Source organism: Raphanus sativus, chromosome 4 (genome assembly GCF_000801105.2).
Source record: "Raphanus sativus cultivar WK10039 chromosome 4, ASM80110v3, whole genome shotgun sequence".
Taxonomy (NCBI): Eukaryota; Viridiplantae; Streptophyta; class Magnoliopsida; order Brassicales; family Brassicaceae; genus Raphanus; species Raphanus sativus.
The window spans coordinates 4471729-4487521 of record NC_079514.1 but is presented as its reverse complement, the minus strand read 5'-3'; the positions used below and the strand labels follow the sequence as shown (position 1 = coordinate 4487521).

General features: G+C 36.2%; 3 protein-coding genes and 1 long non-coding RNA gene across 4 annotated transcripts; 2 read left to right on the top strand and 2 right to left on the bottom strand.

The window, feature by feature from the left end:
- Nucleotides 1–44: 44 nt before the first annotated feature.
- Nucleotides 45–5155, bottom strand: LOC108838586 (peptide methionine sulfoxide reductase A4, chloroplastic-like). Its single transcript, XM_057009291.1, has 2 exons — nucleotides 4569–5155; nucleotides 45–416 (listed from the first exon to the last, which is right to left on the bottom strand). Exons 1-2 carry the CDS (start codon nucleotides 5079–5081, stop codon nucleotides 165–167), a joined length of 765 nt encoding a protein of 254 aa, XP_056865271.1. The 5' UTR covers nucleotides 5082–5155; the 3' UTR covers nucleotides 45–164.
- Nucleotides 5156–5617: 462 nt separating this feature from the next.
- Nucleotides 5618–6905, top strand: LOC108853163 (oleosin Bn-V). The gene is made up of 2 exons (XM_018626616.2): nucleotides 5618–6042; nucleotides 6411–6905. The coding sequence occupies exons 1-2, from the start codon at nucleotides 5645–5647 to the stop codon at nucleotides 6601–6603; spliced, it is 591 nt and encodes a 196-aa protein (XP_018482118.1). The 5' UTR covers nucleotides 5618–5644; the 3' UTR covers nucleotides 6604–6905.
- A 555-nt stretch (nucleotides 6906–7460) lies between these two features.
- Nucleotides 7461–8398, top strand: LOC130510840 (uncharacterized). Its single transcript, XR_008944628.1, has 3 exons — nucleotides 7461–7763; nucleotides 8018–8081; nucleotides 8227–8398. It is a non-coding gene; the product is annotated as an uncharacterized LOC130510840 (long non-coding RNA).
- Nucleotides 8399–9301: 903 nt separating this feature from the next.
- LOC108850013 (U-box domain-containing protein 35-like) lies at nucleotides 9302–12983 on the bottom strand. The gene is made up of 9 exons (XM_057006820.1): nucleotides 12779–12983; nucleotides 12548–12669; nucleotides 12161–12282; nucleotides 11898–12079; nucleotides 11445–11806; nucleotides 11264–11365; nucleotides 10750–11178; nucleotides 9807–10565; nucleotides 9302–9484 (listed from the first exon to the last, which is right to left on the bottom strand). The coding sequence occupies exons 1-9, from the start codon at nucleotides 12981–12983 to the stop codon at nucleotides 9302–9304; spliced, it is 2466 nt and encodes an 821-aa protein (XP_056862800.1).
- Nucleotides 12984–15793: the final 2810 nt, after the last annotated feature.

The following is a 15793-nucleotide window of genomic DNA, read 5'->3' as shown; positions in this document are numbered from 1 at the left end:
TTTGGTTGTTTTTGTTAAACTAATACAGTATCACACATTTATAGAGGTATATGATGTTTAACTCACAATTGATAGCATATTACAAGACACGAATGTTATCTACAGAGTAGTGAGCTTTCATGAGATGACTCCTCATTTATGTGCTTGAGCGACCGACTAGTCTCTTAACCATAACATCGGATTGGATCGTTGCAACCTTTCTCAGCTGATTGTCTGCGACCCATGCTACCGCCTTTTGCCAGGTATTGCTGGTGGTCTTCTTCTGCTCTGTAGAATTTCTTGGCGGGAAGTATCTCTGTCACAATCTTCTTGTTCAAGATCTTCTGCTGTTTCTCCAAAGATTCACGAGCTAACTTCTCTTGCTCGTCTGTGTAGTAGTATATGCCTGACCGGTACTGCGTTCCCACATCATTCCCCTACTCAATCAAGAAAAACTACTCAGCACGTAAAAGTCAGTATGATGTGTACAGAACATGTTCTGTTTCAGCATATTGGTAATGACAATGTCACTTCCACATAACCCAACATGCCAAAAGAAAATGTTCTGTTTCAGCTAACATCATGATGTAATGCATGCAAAACAAAGTCTCGATTTTTAAGTCGAAAAAATCTATTCTATTAATTCTTCAACATGTCCAATTGATATTAGCTGTGTCCAATATACAATTTCAACAAAACATATTTTTTTAATATAACTGCAATGAAACTAGCATAACCACCACATTAATCCGTCTAATAATAGGGTAACCGCCTCATAAACCAGCATCTATTCTATTAATTCTTCAACATAACCAGTTGATATATGTTGTGTCTATTTTTATATAATAACTGCAACTTAATCACCACCATATCATGCCACATAATATGGGGGAATAAATCTAAATACTGATAAGTGATAACCACTCACGTAACTTCTTTCTTCTCTCACATCAAATTCTTTGAGAATAGACTTCCATTTTTAAACCGTAAATTTCAGTTTTTGTTGTGTTTCTCATCCAAATCAGATCATGTTAGAGATTTCATCTTTTTTTCTCTAATTGACTTTTAGCGATCTCAACTTATTTTCTGATTTTAGATGTGTTTAGTCTGTCAAATGAATCAAATCTGACTTCTGTTTTCTGGATTTATCTCTGACTTTCAAGTTAGTTTTGATTGTCTGGAAAACCCAGAAATCACCGTCGGATTGAGTTTGAAACGAAACGGCGGCAGCGATGAAAAGCCGTAGTGGCGTGGTACCTTCATCTTTCATCTTTAAATACGTGTTGTTAAATGTGTACCTTGTGTTTCAGTTATTAGACTTTTTACGTTTGGGCTTTGTTTTTTTTTTTTAACATACGTTTGGGCTTTGTATTTCACATTTATGTATTTTAACTTTAAGGGACTTTAATATAAGTGAAGAATTTTGTTTTAATAATTTTCGACGAAAACAAGCAAGCTCACTCACATATAATACGGTCATGCATCAATTAATCTACACATGATAGCAAATTCTTTTTTTTGTTTAAAACGATACATGATAGCAAATTCTTGCGTTTGAAATCCTTGGTTTTATAATTAAACATGCAATTGAAATATTTTCTTTTTTTGCTATCATGTATTGCAATATTATATCAACCATTCCATATAACCATTTTCACTGTTTTCTTTTACTTTTACAAACTACGACCAAACTTTAATATTAAAATCATCATATATGATTTAATAAATTGAAAAATCCTCATGTTACTAATATATGGTCGAAAATATATAAAATATTTAAATCTTTCCAAAAATAACCAAAAAGACACTAATTTTTTTCTAAGATTACATTTCAATATCTTTCTATAAATATTTTAAATACTTAAGTAAGTCATTAACTATTAGGGCATATATATTTTTTGTTTTAATTTAATTCTCATATTTGTGTTTTTTTGTGATTATATTTGTATTTTTCTTTATAATCATATTTGTGTATAAATCTTAATCAAAATATATTTTATTAAATAATAGCAATTTAAAAATTGATCCGGTATATTGCCAGTCGAATCCGCCAACCTGCGGGTTTCAATTTTGTTTATATGATCCGCGGGTTGGCAGGTTCGACCAGCAATATACCGGATCAAATTTTAAATTGTTATTATTTCTTAAAATTTTTGATTAAAATTTATACATAAATATGATTACAAAGAAAAATACAAATATAATCATAAAAATATGAGAATTAAACTAAAACAAAATATATACCCGCCCTTTTAAGGGCGGGTCAAAATCTAGTGACCTATTAATTCTTCAACATGCCCAATTGATATTAGTTGTGTCCAATATACAATTTCAACAAAACATATTTTTTTAATATAACTGCAATGAAACTAGCATAACCACCACATTAATCCGTCTGATAATAGGGTAACCGCCTCATAAACCAGCATGACCACTTATCCATGCAGTTATTCATTAAAAACAGCAATTGAAAAATATGCGAATATGTAGGGGATAGATAAAATATATTACGTCAGTTTTTTCTATTTTTTCTAATAATTGGACCAAATCTATTTTTCTGAGTATATATCTAAAAAATAAGAACATTTCAGGAATCAAATCTATTATTCTAAAGTCAATTTTGATGCATTGTGTTGCATTGCGTATTTGTATGGGCTTTTAAAATTTCTACTGTTTGAAAATTATTTTGTCTAATTGAGCTTAATTAGATATTAATAATCTACATTATTATCAAACAATTTCTATAATTTGTTATTATCTTTTAATAAATTACCTATTTAAGTTTGGAAATAAAATGTGGGAAATTAAAACTGTTATCATATATGAAACTACAAAAAAAATATAACATATTGCAAATTTTATGAATAAAGATTAAAAATAATTTCCCAAACGTATATGACACAAGTACATATATATGAAACTTGATATATTTAATATACTTACAAGAATTATCTATTCTATTAAATTCATATCATACAAAAATATGATTATAAATTAAAGGGCGATATATTTTTGGCATAGCAATTTTGTAAGTTTTTGAATAGGATTAAGTAGATTTTTTTACTCGAAGGGAGGGTATATTTTTACTTATATCATGCAAAGAATATATTTTCTTAATAATTAAACAAGAATTTGTCATAATAATTAAATTAAATTTATAAAAAAAAATTTAGAAATATAAATTTTAAAAATGAAAATTAGTATACTTAAACTAAAAGTATAAAGTTAATATTTTTTTCAGATTTTAAAATTTTTGGTCAGTCTTCGGGGCGAGTTGGATTTGATATTGATTTTCAGATATAACACTTTAACAACCATTTGAGTATATATACTAGGTCTAATAAAGTATGAGACTTTATTTTCGAGTCGATTCCGAATCGGTTTTCTTTTTTATACGAATTTTTTTGACTAATTATGTTAGCTAATTACAAGGAAAATATAATATGTTGCAAAAACTAGGAATAAAGTTTAAAAATAATTTTTGAAATGCATATAGCATAAGTGTATAATTATGCAATTTAAACTATTAAATATAGTTACCAAAAATTATATTAAATTAAATTTATATTAAATGCAAATATGATTATAAAAACCCAAATATATTACAAAAAACAAATATGACTAAGAAAACAAAATATAAAAATTAAATATTTCAAAAAAATAAAAATAAAAAACATATGACCCGCCCTTTAAAAAATTTATATTATGAAACGATAATTTGGGCTTCGAATATTGTTAACCGTTCGTAACTTCCCTATATTCCTGTTTTTATGTTCAAATAAAAAAAACAAATAATTTGGACTGAATATTGACAAAAAGACGAAGCCTTACCATATGATACATGTACATACTTACAAAACTTATCTATTCTATTAAATTCATATCATACGGAATATGATTATACAAACACACAAACATAAAAATTATGTTTCTTTAAAAAATAAAATTAAAACTAAAACTAAACAACTAAAATTAAAATTAAAAATTATTATCATGATCCGATATTCTACAGATTTTAGTTTAACAGGTTTTAAATAGATTTCTACATTTGGACCCGCCTTTTTATATTTTTTAGTTTTATATTCTTTTAGAAATTTAATTTTTATATTTATATGTTTTAGTCATATTTGTGTTTTTCATGTATAACATTTCTCTTAAATAATTAATAGGAGGTTTTAATCATTGTATTAAAATAGTTTTACCATACATATATCAATATGTTATGTTTCTATTTTAACAGTATTGACTAGATTCGGATTCGCCTTTAAAAGAGCTGGTATATTTTTTTGTTTTACATATTTTAGAAATTTAATTTTTATATTTATGTTTTTAATCATATTTATATTTTTCTTTGTATAATATCTCTTATAAATAATTAATAAGAGGTTTTAATAATTATCGTAAAATAATTTGACCACACATATATCAATAGGTCATATTCCTGTTTTAGTATATTGATATTATATAATGAAAAAAAAATGTAAATAAAAACATAAATATAAAAATTAAATTTATAAAAAAATGTAAAACAAAAAATATAGTTTAAATTAAAATAAAGCCTCGATTTTTTTTCAGTATGAAGCTATGACCTGGCGATTCAAGGTGGTGGGATCATGGCGCTTCCAGAAAACATCAAGCAGGTTCTCAAAGCTGCACTCCTTAGGATTGTACTGAACTCTAACAACCTCGTTATGTCCCGTCATGCCCGTACAGACATCCTCGTATATCGGATTATGAACGAACCCATGGCTATACCCAACCTCTGTTTTCGTCACACCGGGAACTCTCTGGTAAGCCAACTCCAGTCCCCAAAAGCAACCTGCGCCGAACTGAGCGAACTGCTGACCTGGCGAAGGAACGTCATCGTCAGGTCCTTCGGCGATTGCGGCCGAAGACGGGTCTAGTTGGGAAGTAGAACCGTACCCGAGTCTGTTGAAGAGGTTGCTCATCGGGGGCTTGTAGATGGATACGGAACGAGCGGTTTTGGGGAAAGGACAAATGGGTTTGACTAGAGGGAGTACGGCTTTAGAGAGGGAATGTAGAGGTTTAGAGAGAGAAGCGGCGGAGATTACCGGAGGAGAGGTGATGAGAGCTAGCATCATCGAAGTGACGTGGCAATATGGGGAACTTTAGAGTTGTACGGCTACTATTTCTCTCCAAGTTTGCACGAGATTGTTCTTTCAGTTTCTAGAAATCCACTTGTTCCGTATTTTCAAATTTAAGATGTAAGAAAATTAAAAAAAAAAAAGATTAGATAAAAAAAGTTATACAAAAACTATTTTTAGTTCAGAAAATATTATATTTTTAGCATGTTGCTATCAATGGTAGGCCGTTTAGAAAGAGTTCATGGAAGGCCCGAACACAAATTAAACAAGCCCAATGATCCGTTTCGAGTTAAACATTCGGTTCAATGACGACGACACATTCATACGATTCGAGACAACAAACCAAACGTGTCTACGACTAAACCTCTCTCATTTACACATCAATGGCTGCATGGTGACGCCAATAACACGTGGTGTACGATGCATGATAAAGCCATCGACACGTTAGTCTCTCCCCTTCCCTTCTCATCTTCATATATCTAATCAATTCAGCACTGATCATATATCTATCGTACACAGATTCAAACATCTTCTTTTTTTTTCTAGCCAACAACAGCAAAATGACGGATACAGCTAGAACCCATCACGATATCACCACTCGAGACCAGTATCCGATGATTGGCCGTGACCGAGACCAGTATGGGATGATTGGCCGAGACCGAGACCAGTATGGGATGATTGGCCGGGACCAGTACAATATGTCCGGCCAAAACTACTCCAAGTCTAGGCAGATTGCTAAAGCTGCCACTGCAGTCACCGCTGGTGGATCTCTCCTTGTACTCTCCAGTCTCACCCTTGTGGGAACGGTCATTGCATTGATTGTTGCCACTCCACTGCTTGTTATCTTTAGCCCGATCCTTGTCCCCGCTCTCATCACTGTAGCACTGCTCATCACCGGTTTTCTCTCCTCTGGTGGGTTTGGCATTGCAGCTATAACTGTCTTCTCTTGGATCTACAAGTAAGTAGTCATTTGCCACACGTATATATTTCCATTTTAGAATATGTGTCACCAAAGGTGTATTTTTGAAATGATTGTATCTTAACCATAATGACGACATATGCCTTCAGAGGAAAAGAAAAACCTAAGACTGTAAAAAATACATATAAATATCTAATGTATAAAGGTTGTGTGCAGTATACACTGTGCCACTAGCTTTGGTTCAACCTTTTTTTTTTGTGAATTATAAGATACCACAGCAAATTCTGTTCTTAGAGGAACGATTTTAGCTAATTAAACACGGAACTTGACTTTCGTCTATCTACGAGATGAAATTCAAATCTTTACGTAGTATGATGCATGTATGTGTGCTTGTATGCGTTGAATAGGTATGCAACGGGAGAGCACCCACAAGGGTCAGATAAGTTGGACAGTGCAAGGATGAAGCTGGGAAGCAAGGCTCAGGATATGAAGGACAGAGCTCACTACTATGGACAACAACATACAGGTGGGGAACACGACCGTGACCGTGACCAACGCACCGACCGTGACCGCACACGTGGAACCCAACACACTACTTAAAGTACGCCATGATTATATCATTATAGTCACGCAGCTCCGATGTGGGAGTCCAGTTTATGAGAAATAAGGTGTTTAGCATTTGTTCAGGGTGGATAATAAAAAGGGGAAGCCTATCTCACATAGTTTTTTTTTCCTTTGTCATAAATAATGTGCAAGTGTGCTGTTCTCTTGTCATATGGTACCATGTTTCGTTGTGTTCTCACCTTATGTTGTACGTTTTTTGCCTTGTTTGTATGTAGTAACGTCTATATAGAAAATGTCTTGTTTCGTGAGACTATACGTTCGATCTTTGCTTTTTTTTTTCTCTCTATTTGGATAGAGGCCTGCACTGCATGTTTCATCTTTTGTTATGCTCAGTAGTGAGTCTTTTCATGTCATTCAACAATCATCTGTTGGAGAACAACTCTATGACTTAGTAGAGGTAGCTATGTGTGCTTTGTATGATTGTATCTTTATATAGTTTTGTTGGAATGAACTCTATAACATGGATAGAACTGATGCAGTCATTGATTTTTATTTTTTTTTGGACAACGGATGCAGTCATTGATATATATAAATATAGCAATGTGATTACACGGCAACCCAAACTTCAAAAACAGTAGGTCACCTTGCTTCGTATGATTGAATTAGGGTTTGGTTACTCCATTTCAAGGGATATAATAGATTGGATTCGGGAACAATATTAGGGATGTTTAAAAGGGCTGGAAGCCCGCGGGCTTGACGGGCATTTATGTAAACGGGGTGAGCCCGTACCCATTTATGTATGTATAATGATTTTACGGGTCAATACAGGGTATGCCCATTAAGACCCGTTTATAAATGGGCATAGCTCTAATATAAATGGGCTGCCCGTTTTTTTTTTCCTTTTGCAATATGTGAGAAACGACGCCTTTACTCTCTCTTTGACCTCTCCACCATCTCAAGCTGTTGTCTGCTCAAACTTTGAATCGAGAAATCGAGAAATCGAGAAATCGAGAAAAGGGTTTCACGCTGTCGTCGGTTTCATCGTCCTGAGAAATCGAGAGAAGGGTCTCACGCCGTCGTCGGTTTCATCGTTCTGAGAAATCGAGAGAAGGGTCTCACGCCGTCGCCGGTTTCATCGTCCTGAGAAATCGAGAGAAGGGCCTCACCGTCTCACGCCGTCGTCAATCTAAGAGAAGGTATTGGTTCTATCTTCTCAGTTTCTTCTGATTTGATTATCTCTTCTCAGCTTATTTGATTTTGTTAGGTTTGTGTTATGCTATGGGTTTCTTTGATGGGCTTGTATAAGAACTTCTGTGTATTGACTTAAGGAGAGTGAATCATCTCTGTGTATTGACGTTTTGTATAAGAAGTTCTGTTTCTAACTCACACTCTCTCTCTCTTTTTGGGATATAGATCGTTAATGTATTCTTCTTCTTTTTTGTTTCTGCAGATATTGTCTTAAAGGAAGGTTTATATTGCACGCAAGGTAGTTGAGGACTTCTCTCACCATTTACGTGAGTACCAACCTCTCCTTTTGCTTTGTAGTTTCTTTCTACTTATTGATGATAGTGAATGTGAAGTTATATTACTGTGATGAGATGATTGCTTTGGTTCTATTTTGTAGGTTCATTCACTTATTTGTTTTGTACTGGTTTTCAGATAACAAGAAGATGGAGAAAGGGGTTGGTTTGAGTCTTTGAGATTAAAGGAGGAGGATGAAGTTGTTTCTATCTTGTTTTTCTATGGTTCAGTCTTGATTTTATGTACTTGAAGTTTTAAATATGTATCAGATTTGTACTGGTTTTCAGATAACAAGTTATGTACTTGAAGTTGGTTTCATCTTTTTTTTCATGGTTTGCAAAGAAAACTTAAAGTTATCTACGTAAATTTGAACTTACGTAGTGCATTATGTGTTGCCATTTTTGAACTTAAACTGAGTTTTTGACATAACATTATGTGCTGACTTTTTTTCTTTGCTTTCAAATTAAAATGAACACGGGCCTAAACGGGCGTAACGGGTTATTCTAAAAATAACGGGCTTGAAATAAACGGACTTTAGCGAGCGTATATGTAAACGGGCATATATGTAAACGGGTTTAAACGGGCAGGGTTTAAAACGGGCAGGGCTTAAACGGGCCTGGGCCGCCCGTATTAACATCCCTAAACAATATACCTTTTCCTCAAGTGCTTTTGTGTTTGTATCAATGGAGAATCTTTTTTTTGTTAAAGAATGTTATAAATCAGATTCAGATATATAAAAACACTGTTTTACAATGACCGTGACTCTGTTTTCAACTTTCTAGAATCTGAAATAAATTCATATACACTGACAACCCATAGAGTGATTATCTATCTTGTGGCAAGTCAATGGAGAATCTGAGACGGAAAGCTACTGTTTCTTTTTGTGTAATGAAGAAAGAGACGAAAGACAAAGATCCACGTTACCACGTCTACTAACGATAAAGTGGTCCATCAAAAATGGTTAATGGTCCTAATTAATAAAAATAAATAAGACCAATGTTTCGGTTTTTACCGTAGATATCCGTGCCACTTTATCGTTTTTAGACAATATGGAAACTTCCTTACATCTGAGTGACACATCAAGATATGGATACATAAATCCGGAGAAAGAAATGTCTGAGAACATCTTTGCCGTTTTATATTTATATACTCAGAAAAACGCTACACACAGTTTTTTTTTCCTTTTGAAACATGCTACACACAGTTATTGCTTTTAATTTAGGCTAGACCTCCACTCCATGATGGCTGTATAAAGAGTATAGTTGGGCAATAGGTTCTTGTTATTTAAGGGTGAATTAGTCATCGGCGACGTGTCGTGCTTCTCAAACCACTCTTCTATCGCGCGACGGTCATATGTGTATCCGTCAGCTGCAACGCATGGCTCGTTCATCACGTCCTGTATTGTATATAGAGCAAGCTCTCACATTTACATTTCAATTTCACAACAACTTCCGGCTTAGAGCATCTCCATCCTCACTCCATAATTTACTCCATTTATAATAAATAGAGTAAGAAATGGAATAGTAAATAAAAAATAAAAGTATTACTCTATTTATAGAATAATATTTTCATTTTTTGTTCACTACTTTATTTACTCTATAAATAGAATAAATTATGAGGTAGGGATGAAGATACTTCTATACAATAAAAAAACCCATTACTAGTTACGTATCTACCAAGTAACCAATGACATAAATAAAAAGACTATATATGGTTACCTTGAGCAAGGGGCAGATGAAATGATTTGGAGGCTGTATGTACACCCCGGAGATTGAATGCCTTGCTTTCTCAGCTACTCTTTTCAAGTTCTCTAACGCCGGAAGAACCTGGTCTTTTAAATCAGGCCTATCCTTCCCGCGTAACTCTGTGCAACACAAAGCCAATGCAGTCAACTCACGGGTCTCTTCAACAGGCCAGTTACCCGCTTTCTGATCTAAGATCTTGAGAAACCCATCGTTACTATCCATTGCACTCTCAACGAAGTGTGTCAACGCCATAGGTGGTTTTGCTGTGAGAAGCTGAAGAAGTATTATTCCAAATGAATAGACATCTGACTTAGACGATATCATTCCCGTGCGTTGATACTCAGGGTCCATATAACTTAACGTTCCCACAGGGATTGTTTGTTTGTATATAGTGTACTTAGTTGATAAATGGTCGACTTGAACCATCGTTGAGAGTCCAACGTCTCCAACTTTGCTGACTAAGTTATGATCGAGTAAGATTTTTGCGGGTTTTAGATCACGGTGAATGATCGGTTTGGGCTTTGATTTGTGGAGGAAGACGAGAGCCGCTGCGACTTCCCAAGCGATCCTAACCCTCTCAAACCAAGGGAGTGGTGGAGTGTTGTTGACCTGGAATAGCCTGTCCTCCAAGTTACCGTTTTCCATGTACTCATAAACTAAAGCTCCTTGCTCCGGGCATGCTCCTAGAAGGAGAACCAAGTGAGGATGCCGAATCTTACTCAAGATTTCGAGCTGCAAAGTATAGAGACCAGAGAGATAAGTGTAGGTACTTTGAAAAGAGAAGACTTCTATGCTAAAAACCAACTAAGAGTTGGCTTAGTAGATAAAACTTTTAAATCAACTAGTAGGGGTCTAAGGAGTCACTTGAACTAGGGACCTTTAATACAGTGACCATGATTTAAGTTTTATTTCATACCTCTTGTTGGAACTCTTTGGACAGACGACTTTCCGGGGAATGCAAAACTTTAACAGCTGCGGTTGTATGATGCATGTTACACTTGTAAACAGCTCCACAAGCTCCCATTCCGATCTTCATCTCCTCCGAGAAAGATGAAGTGGCAGCCACAATTTCTTCCCAAGTGAAGTGTTGATATTGCAGCTGAGGAGAGCCAAGATTGCCTTCAAGCTTCTCTTTCTCTTGAGCATCACGTATGGCTTTCCTCTCAGCTTCTCTTCTCTGTGCAACTTCTTTCTCCACTTTTTCTCTCATGCTCTCTACATCCCTCCTCGCCTTTTCAAAGTTCTGCTTCTCCTTTTCTGCTAACTCTCGAGCTTCGTACTCCTTTAGCTTTATCTCTTCAAGCTTTCTCGCTTCTTCTAACCGGCGTTGGTTAAGCTCACCAAGCTGATAACAAGTTTTAAAATGAGCACAAACTAATAGGTTTCCTCAAATGAAAATATATTTGAGAGTATGTGTCATGTGGCCTTACCTTTAGAGAAGCATCAAAGATTTCGGTTTGAGCAACGGCATACATTTCTTGAATGTGTCTAAGCTCAGCTTTCAACTTATCAACCTCAAAGCTTAGGTTTACCTGAGCAAATAAAAAAACATATTATTATTATTATTCCAATGCACAAGAAAATGTTGAATTAAAACTCCATTTTTATTACCTGGTTACTTGTGAAAGATTGTTCACTTATATTATCACACATGCTGTAAGCTTGTTGAGAAGCCGTAGAGTGAGTGGCATTCCCATGTCCAAGGTTGCTAGAAGAAGAACTCATTAGGTTTTTTCTTTCCTCATTATTTCCTAACCCTGGAGTACTCGAAGGTGATTTAGTACCCATGCTGCTTTTATTGATACTTGAAACATCCATAGACATGCACTTGGTTACTTCCGAGCCGACAGAATTCGTTTCCATTTGAGCTGATGCTTGTCTTGCATTAGTCGATAAATGTTGCAATCTCCTTACCGAAAGGGATAGAGAACGAGATGGAGAGTCACATGCACTTGAAGTTCCATCTGTTGATTCTAGAAGAGAAATGGAGGTAGAAAAATTATACCTACACACCTTTTCTAGTAGAGCATTATCACACAAATACATTAATGATGAGTCAATGACCTGAGGTGCGACGGGAAGAACCGCTGATGAAGGAGTCAGTTCTTCCACTACTATCATCTTTTGATGTTGCATTTGCGTCTAAGTATCCTGGCCGGACGCTTGACAATTTTCCTTTTGAAACAACATAGACTGTACAAAAGTTGGGCATCGAAGCTGATATGGCGGAGCACATATCAACTCTCCTGGATTCTCAAAGCAGATTCATTGGTAAAAAACAATAAAAATAGGTTCAAAGCTAGCAGCTCATTGGTGTGTAGTGTTACCTTGAGAAAAATCTACGGGATGAGCTTCCAATGACAAGTCTCTCTGTTGGATTCCGAGTAACTTCTTCAGCTATAGCGGCTGCCACATTATTTGATTCGATCACAAGAACTTCTACTGCAACCTTCAGTTCAAGGTAATTCATGAAAACTTTCAGGTTTTGGTCTTAGAACGAAAGCAAAACATAAAATATCTAGTAAGCTTAAACTGATATCAAAAATATAACGACATCAGATGACTTTTATCTCATGTATCATGAGCTTCTGACTTAAAATCAATTGGCGATAAGTGAACTTACATTAACCATTTATATATTATTCATCAATTCTTCAACTTCTAATACCAATATGCCAGTTTATTCATTCATCAACATATACTAAAGACAATACCTTTCTCTTCTCGAACATTTTCTTGAAAGGTGTAAGCACTTGTTCAGACTGGCACAGTATTTCCTGTCTGTATGCGGTTACCACATCCTCTCGTACCTCGGAAATAGGGATTGTATTTCCCACTTGATACATTGACATCAGTTACAACAGAGTCTCAGTTTTGTGTTGCTACACTAGAAGCCTGAAGAGCAAGAAAGAAAACATAAGTAGGAGTCTAAGTTGGAGCTTTACTTGGTGTAGGTACAGAAGTAATCCTTGGATGGATGTGAAGTAGCTTGAAGCCAACATTTCCTTCAGGAGCAAATTTTTCGAGAGCCCATGTAACTACATATTTGCTTTTCCTGCTCCCACTAAGAGCCACGTAGACGGCGTGAGATGAAGGAGGAGGAGGAGGATGAAGAGGAGGAAGGGCAATATGTTCAGTTGAGCTACTCATTTTTTATCTTGTTGTTGTTTTTTACCCTGCACATTCGAACCATCTCAGACATTAGGACACGCACACAATGTCGTAAAAAGAGTATTTTTTTCATAAAACACGAACAAATAGAAAAGATCTTGAGTTTCATGTCAAATTGTCTCAGAGTCTTATTTGGAAAGGATCAGAAAGTAACACCAAACAACCATAGAAGCTAAATATCTCAAACTTTCCAAGAAAAATGCAAACTCAAAAAAAGAAAAAAATGTACACTCTTAGAACATTGCAACTGCAGAGACTATGAAACATTAAGCAAGTCAATCTTAGAGGGTACAATAAGAAACCTAGAAACTGAACCTACCTGGTGAATAAAGGATATGAGAATTTAGTCAAAACCCAAGACAGAAATGGAGAGAAGAGCAAAGTTATGCTTCTTAATGAGGCTCTAAGCAAGAGAGCAGCAGAAGAAGGAGAATAAGAAGACCCACGTTCGTGCTGGCAATCTCGGATACAATCAATGGCTTCGTATAATCACAGAATCTTTCTTATGTCAAAAACAATGGTTGAAAATAATAGGTCAAATGCCATGGATCACTCCTGGTATATACTCTTTTGTTCTCGCCAGACATTTTATTATCATAGTGACAGAGGGGAGTGTTGGTTAAAAGAATGAAGTTTTCTGTATCAATATTTTAATAATGATTTCTCTCTTAATTCCTATTTATTTTGTATTAATTAATAAAATTAGACTTTTTCAAAAAAAAAAATTAATAAAATTAGTTCCCTCAACGCCACTATAAAATATTAAATTGTTGTTATTTTTTTTTTTGCTATCTTATTAGTTGCACCCATGAACGTATACCTTTTTTTTTTTTTTTTTTTTTTTTTTTTTTTTTCACTTAAAATTTCCGTTTTATTAAGCAAGAAAATTACAAACAAAACCAGCAAACAAAAACCTACAAACTCTGAACACAGACACGAAAGAAGAAAAAAAAACCCCCAACCCCTTACCTATCGAAGAGGCGACGCCAGGAGGATAAGAACGTAACAGTCGACGGAAGGTTCCGTTGCTCTCTAGTCAGGATGTCCATCTTGGCTCGAAGGAGACACTGAATTTCCTGAATAAGAGAAGCTGCAGGTCTGGACGAATGAGTATGTAAACGAGAGTTCCTTTCTTTCCAGATCACATAGAGGGAGGCTTGATAAGCCAGCTTGAGGATCAAATTGATGTTACTGTCTCGAGTCGGAGCTCTGATCCAATGGATAGTATCCATAAACACAGGAGGAGGGGAGAGATGAGCCGAGGAGAAGAAATAATCACAGATCTCTCTACTGTAATCACACTCAGAGAAAAGGTGTTGACGAGTCTCATCCGCCAAACCACAAAGGACGCAAGTAGGAGTGACCGATATCCCCCAACTCCGCATTCTGTCTTTAGTAGATAACCTATTCAGCACAATCAACCAAGAGAGGAAGGCGTGTTTTGGGATCCTACCTTTAAACCAAATGGATCTATGCCAAGTGACTTCAGGAAGCCTATCATATAGGTGATTCCAAGTGAGGGAGGAAGAGAAGCTCGCTGTCGGAGGCGCATCACCTATTCGCCAAAGGAAACAGTCATCCACTTCTGAAGTAACTATTGCTTGGGGATCAGGTAAGCAATTCTTGAGTAAGCTAATAACCGGGTTTCTTGATCTAAAAGAGTGAATCCACCAGTTGTTGTTCACAATAGCTTCCTTCACTACTGCATCAATCGGTAGACCCGAAGTCCTCGGTCCTTGTTCTCCTGTAAGAAGAAGCAGAGATCCCAAAGAAGTCCAGTTTTCATGCCAAAAGCTTGCCGTGATTCCAGAACCAATATCGCAAACGACGAATGGCCTAGCTAGCTGTCTGAGCTTGCACAAAGATTGCCAAATCCAACTCTGAGATCTAGACGCATCCAGAACCCAGAAGTTCTCATCACCAATCAAATGTAACCTTGTCCATGAGACCCATAATGAACCTGAGGAAGTGAAGAGTAACCATATCAGTTTCAAGCCCATCACTCTGTTCCAGGAGCTCAATTTTTTAAGCCCTAGACCTCCCGATTTCGTTGAAGAACAAACAGTATCCCAAGCTACCTTAGCTCCTCTAGCCCCAGACGGAACACCTTTCCAGAGAAAGCTACTGCACATCTGCTCCAACGCTCTAAGACATGCATTCGGAAGAATGAAGATGGATGCCCAAAAGGAAATAGTAGAGTAGATCACCGACTTTAGTAACTGGAGTCTGCCGGCAAAGGATAGATGTTTTACTGTCCACGAAGTAAACCGGGAGTGGAGCCTATCTAGCAATGGCTGGTAATCCTGCTTTCTCAACTTCCTCGTTGTAAGGGGGACCCCCAAATAACGGACTGGAAAGGAGCCTTGAGAGATACCATGGGCAGATGCAGTGGAGCGATTGCGAGCCCTATCCCCTCCATCCAGGAACACAGCGGTTTTGCTTCTGTTTATTCCCAAACCGGAGCACATGTTAAACCTCTCCAGTATCCCGAGCAGACCTTGTAAGGATTGATCTGTTCCATCAAAGAACAACAACACATCATCTGCAAAACTGATATGGGTTATTAAAGGAGCATTGCATAAGGGGTGAAGACCAAAGAGACTCTCCACTGCCCCTTTGTCCAGGAGTTTCGACAAGATATCCATAGCCATCACAAACAGCAAAGAGGAGATAGGATCTCCTTGTCTCAGGCCCTTCCTCCCTGGAAAGCAGTCCAGTAACTCCCCATTGAAGGCTATACTGAACGACGTTGTGGTGATGCACTGCTTTATCCACTCAATAAAAACCTC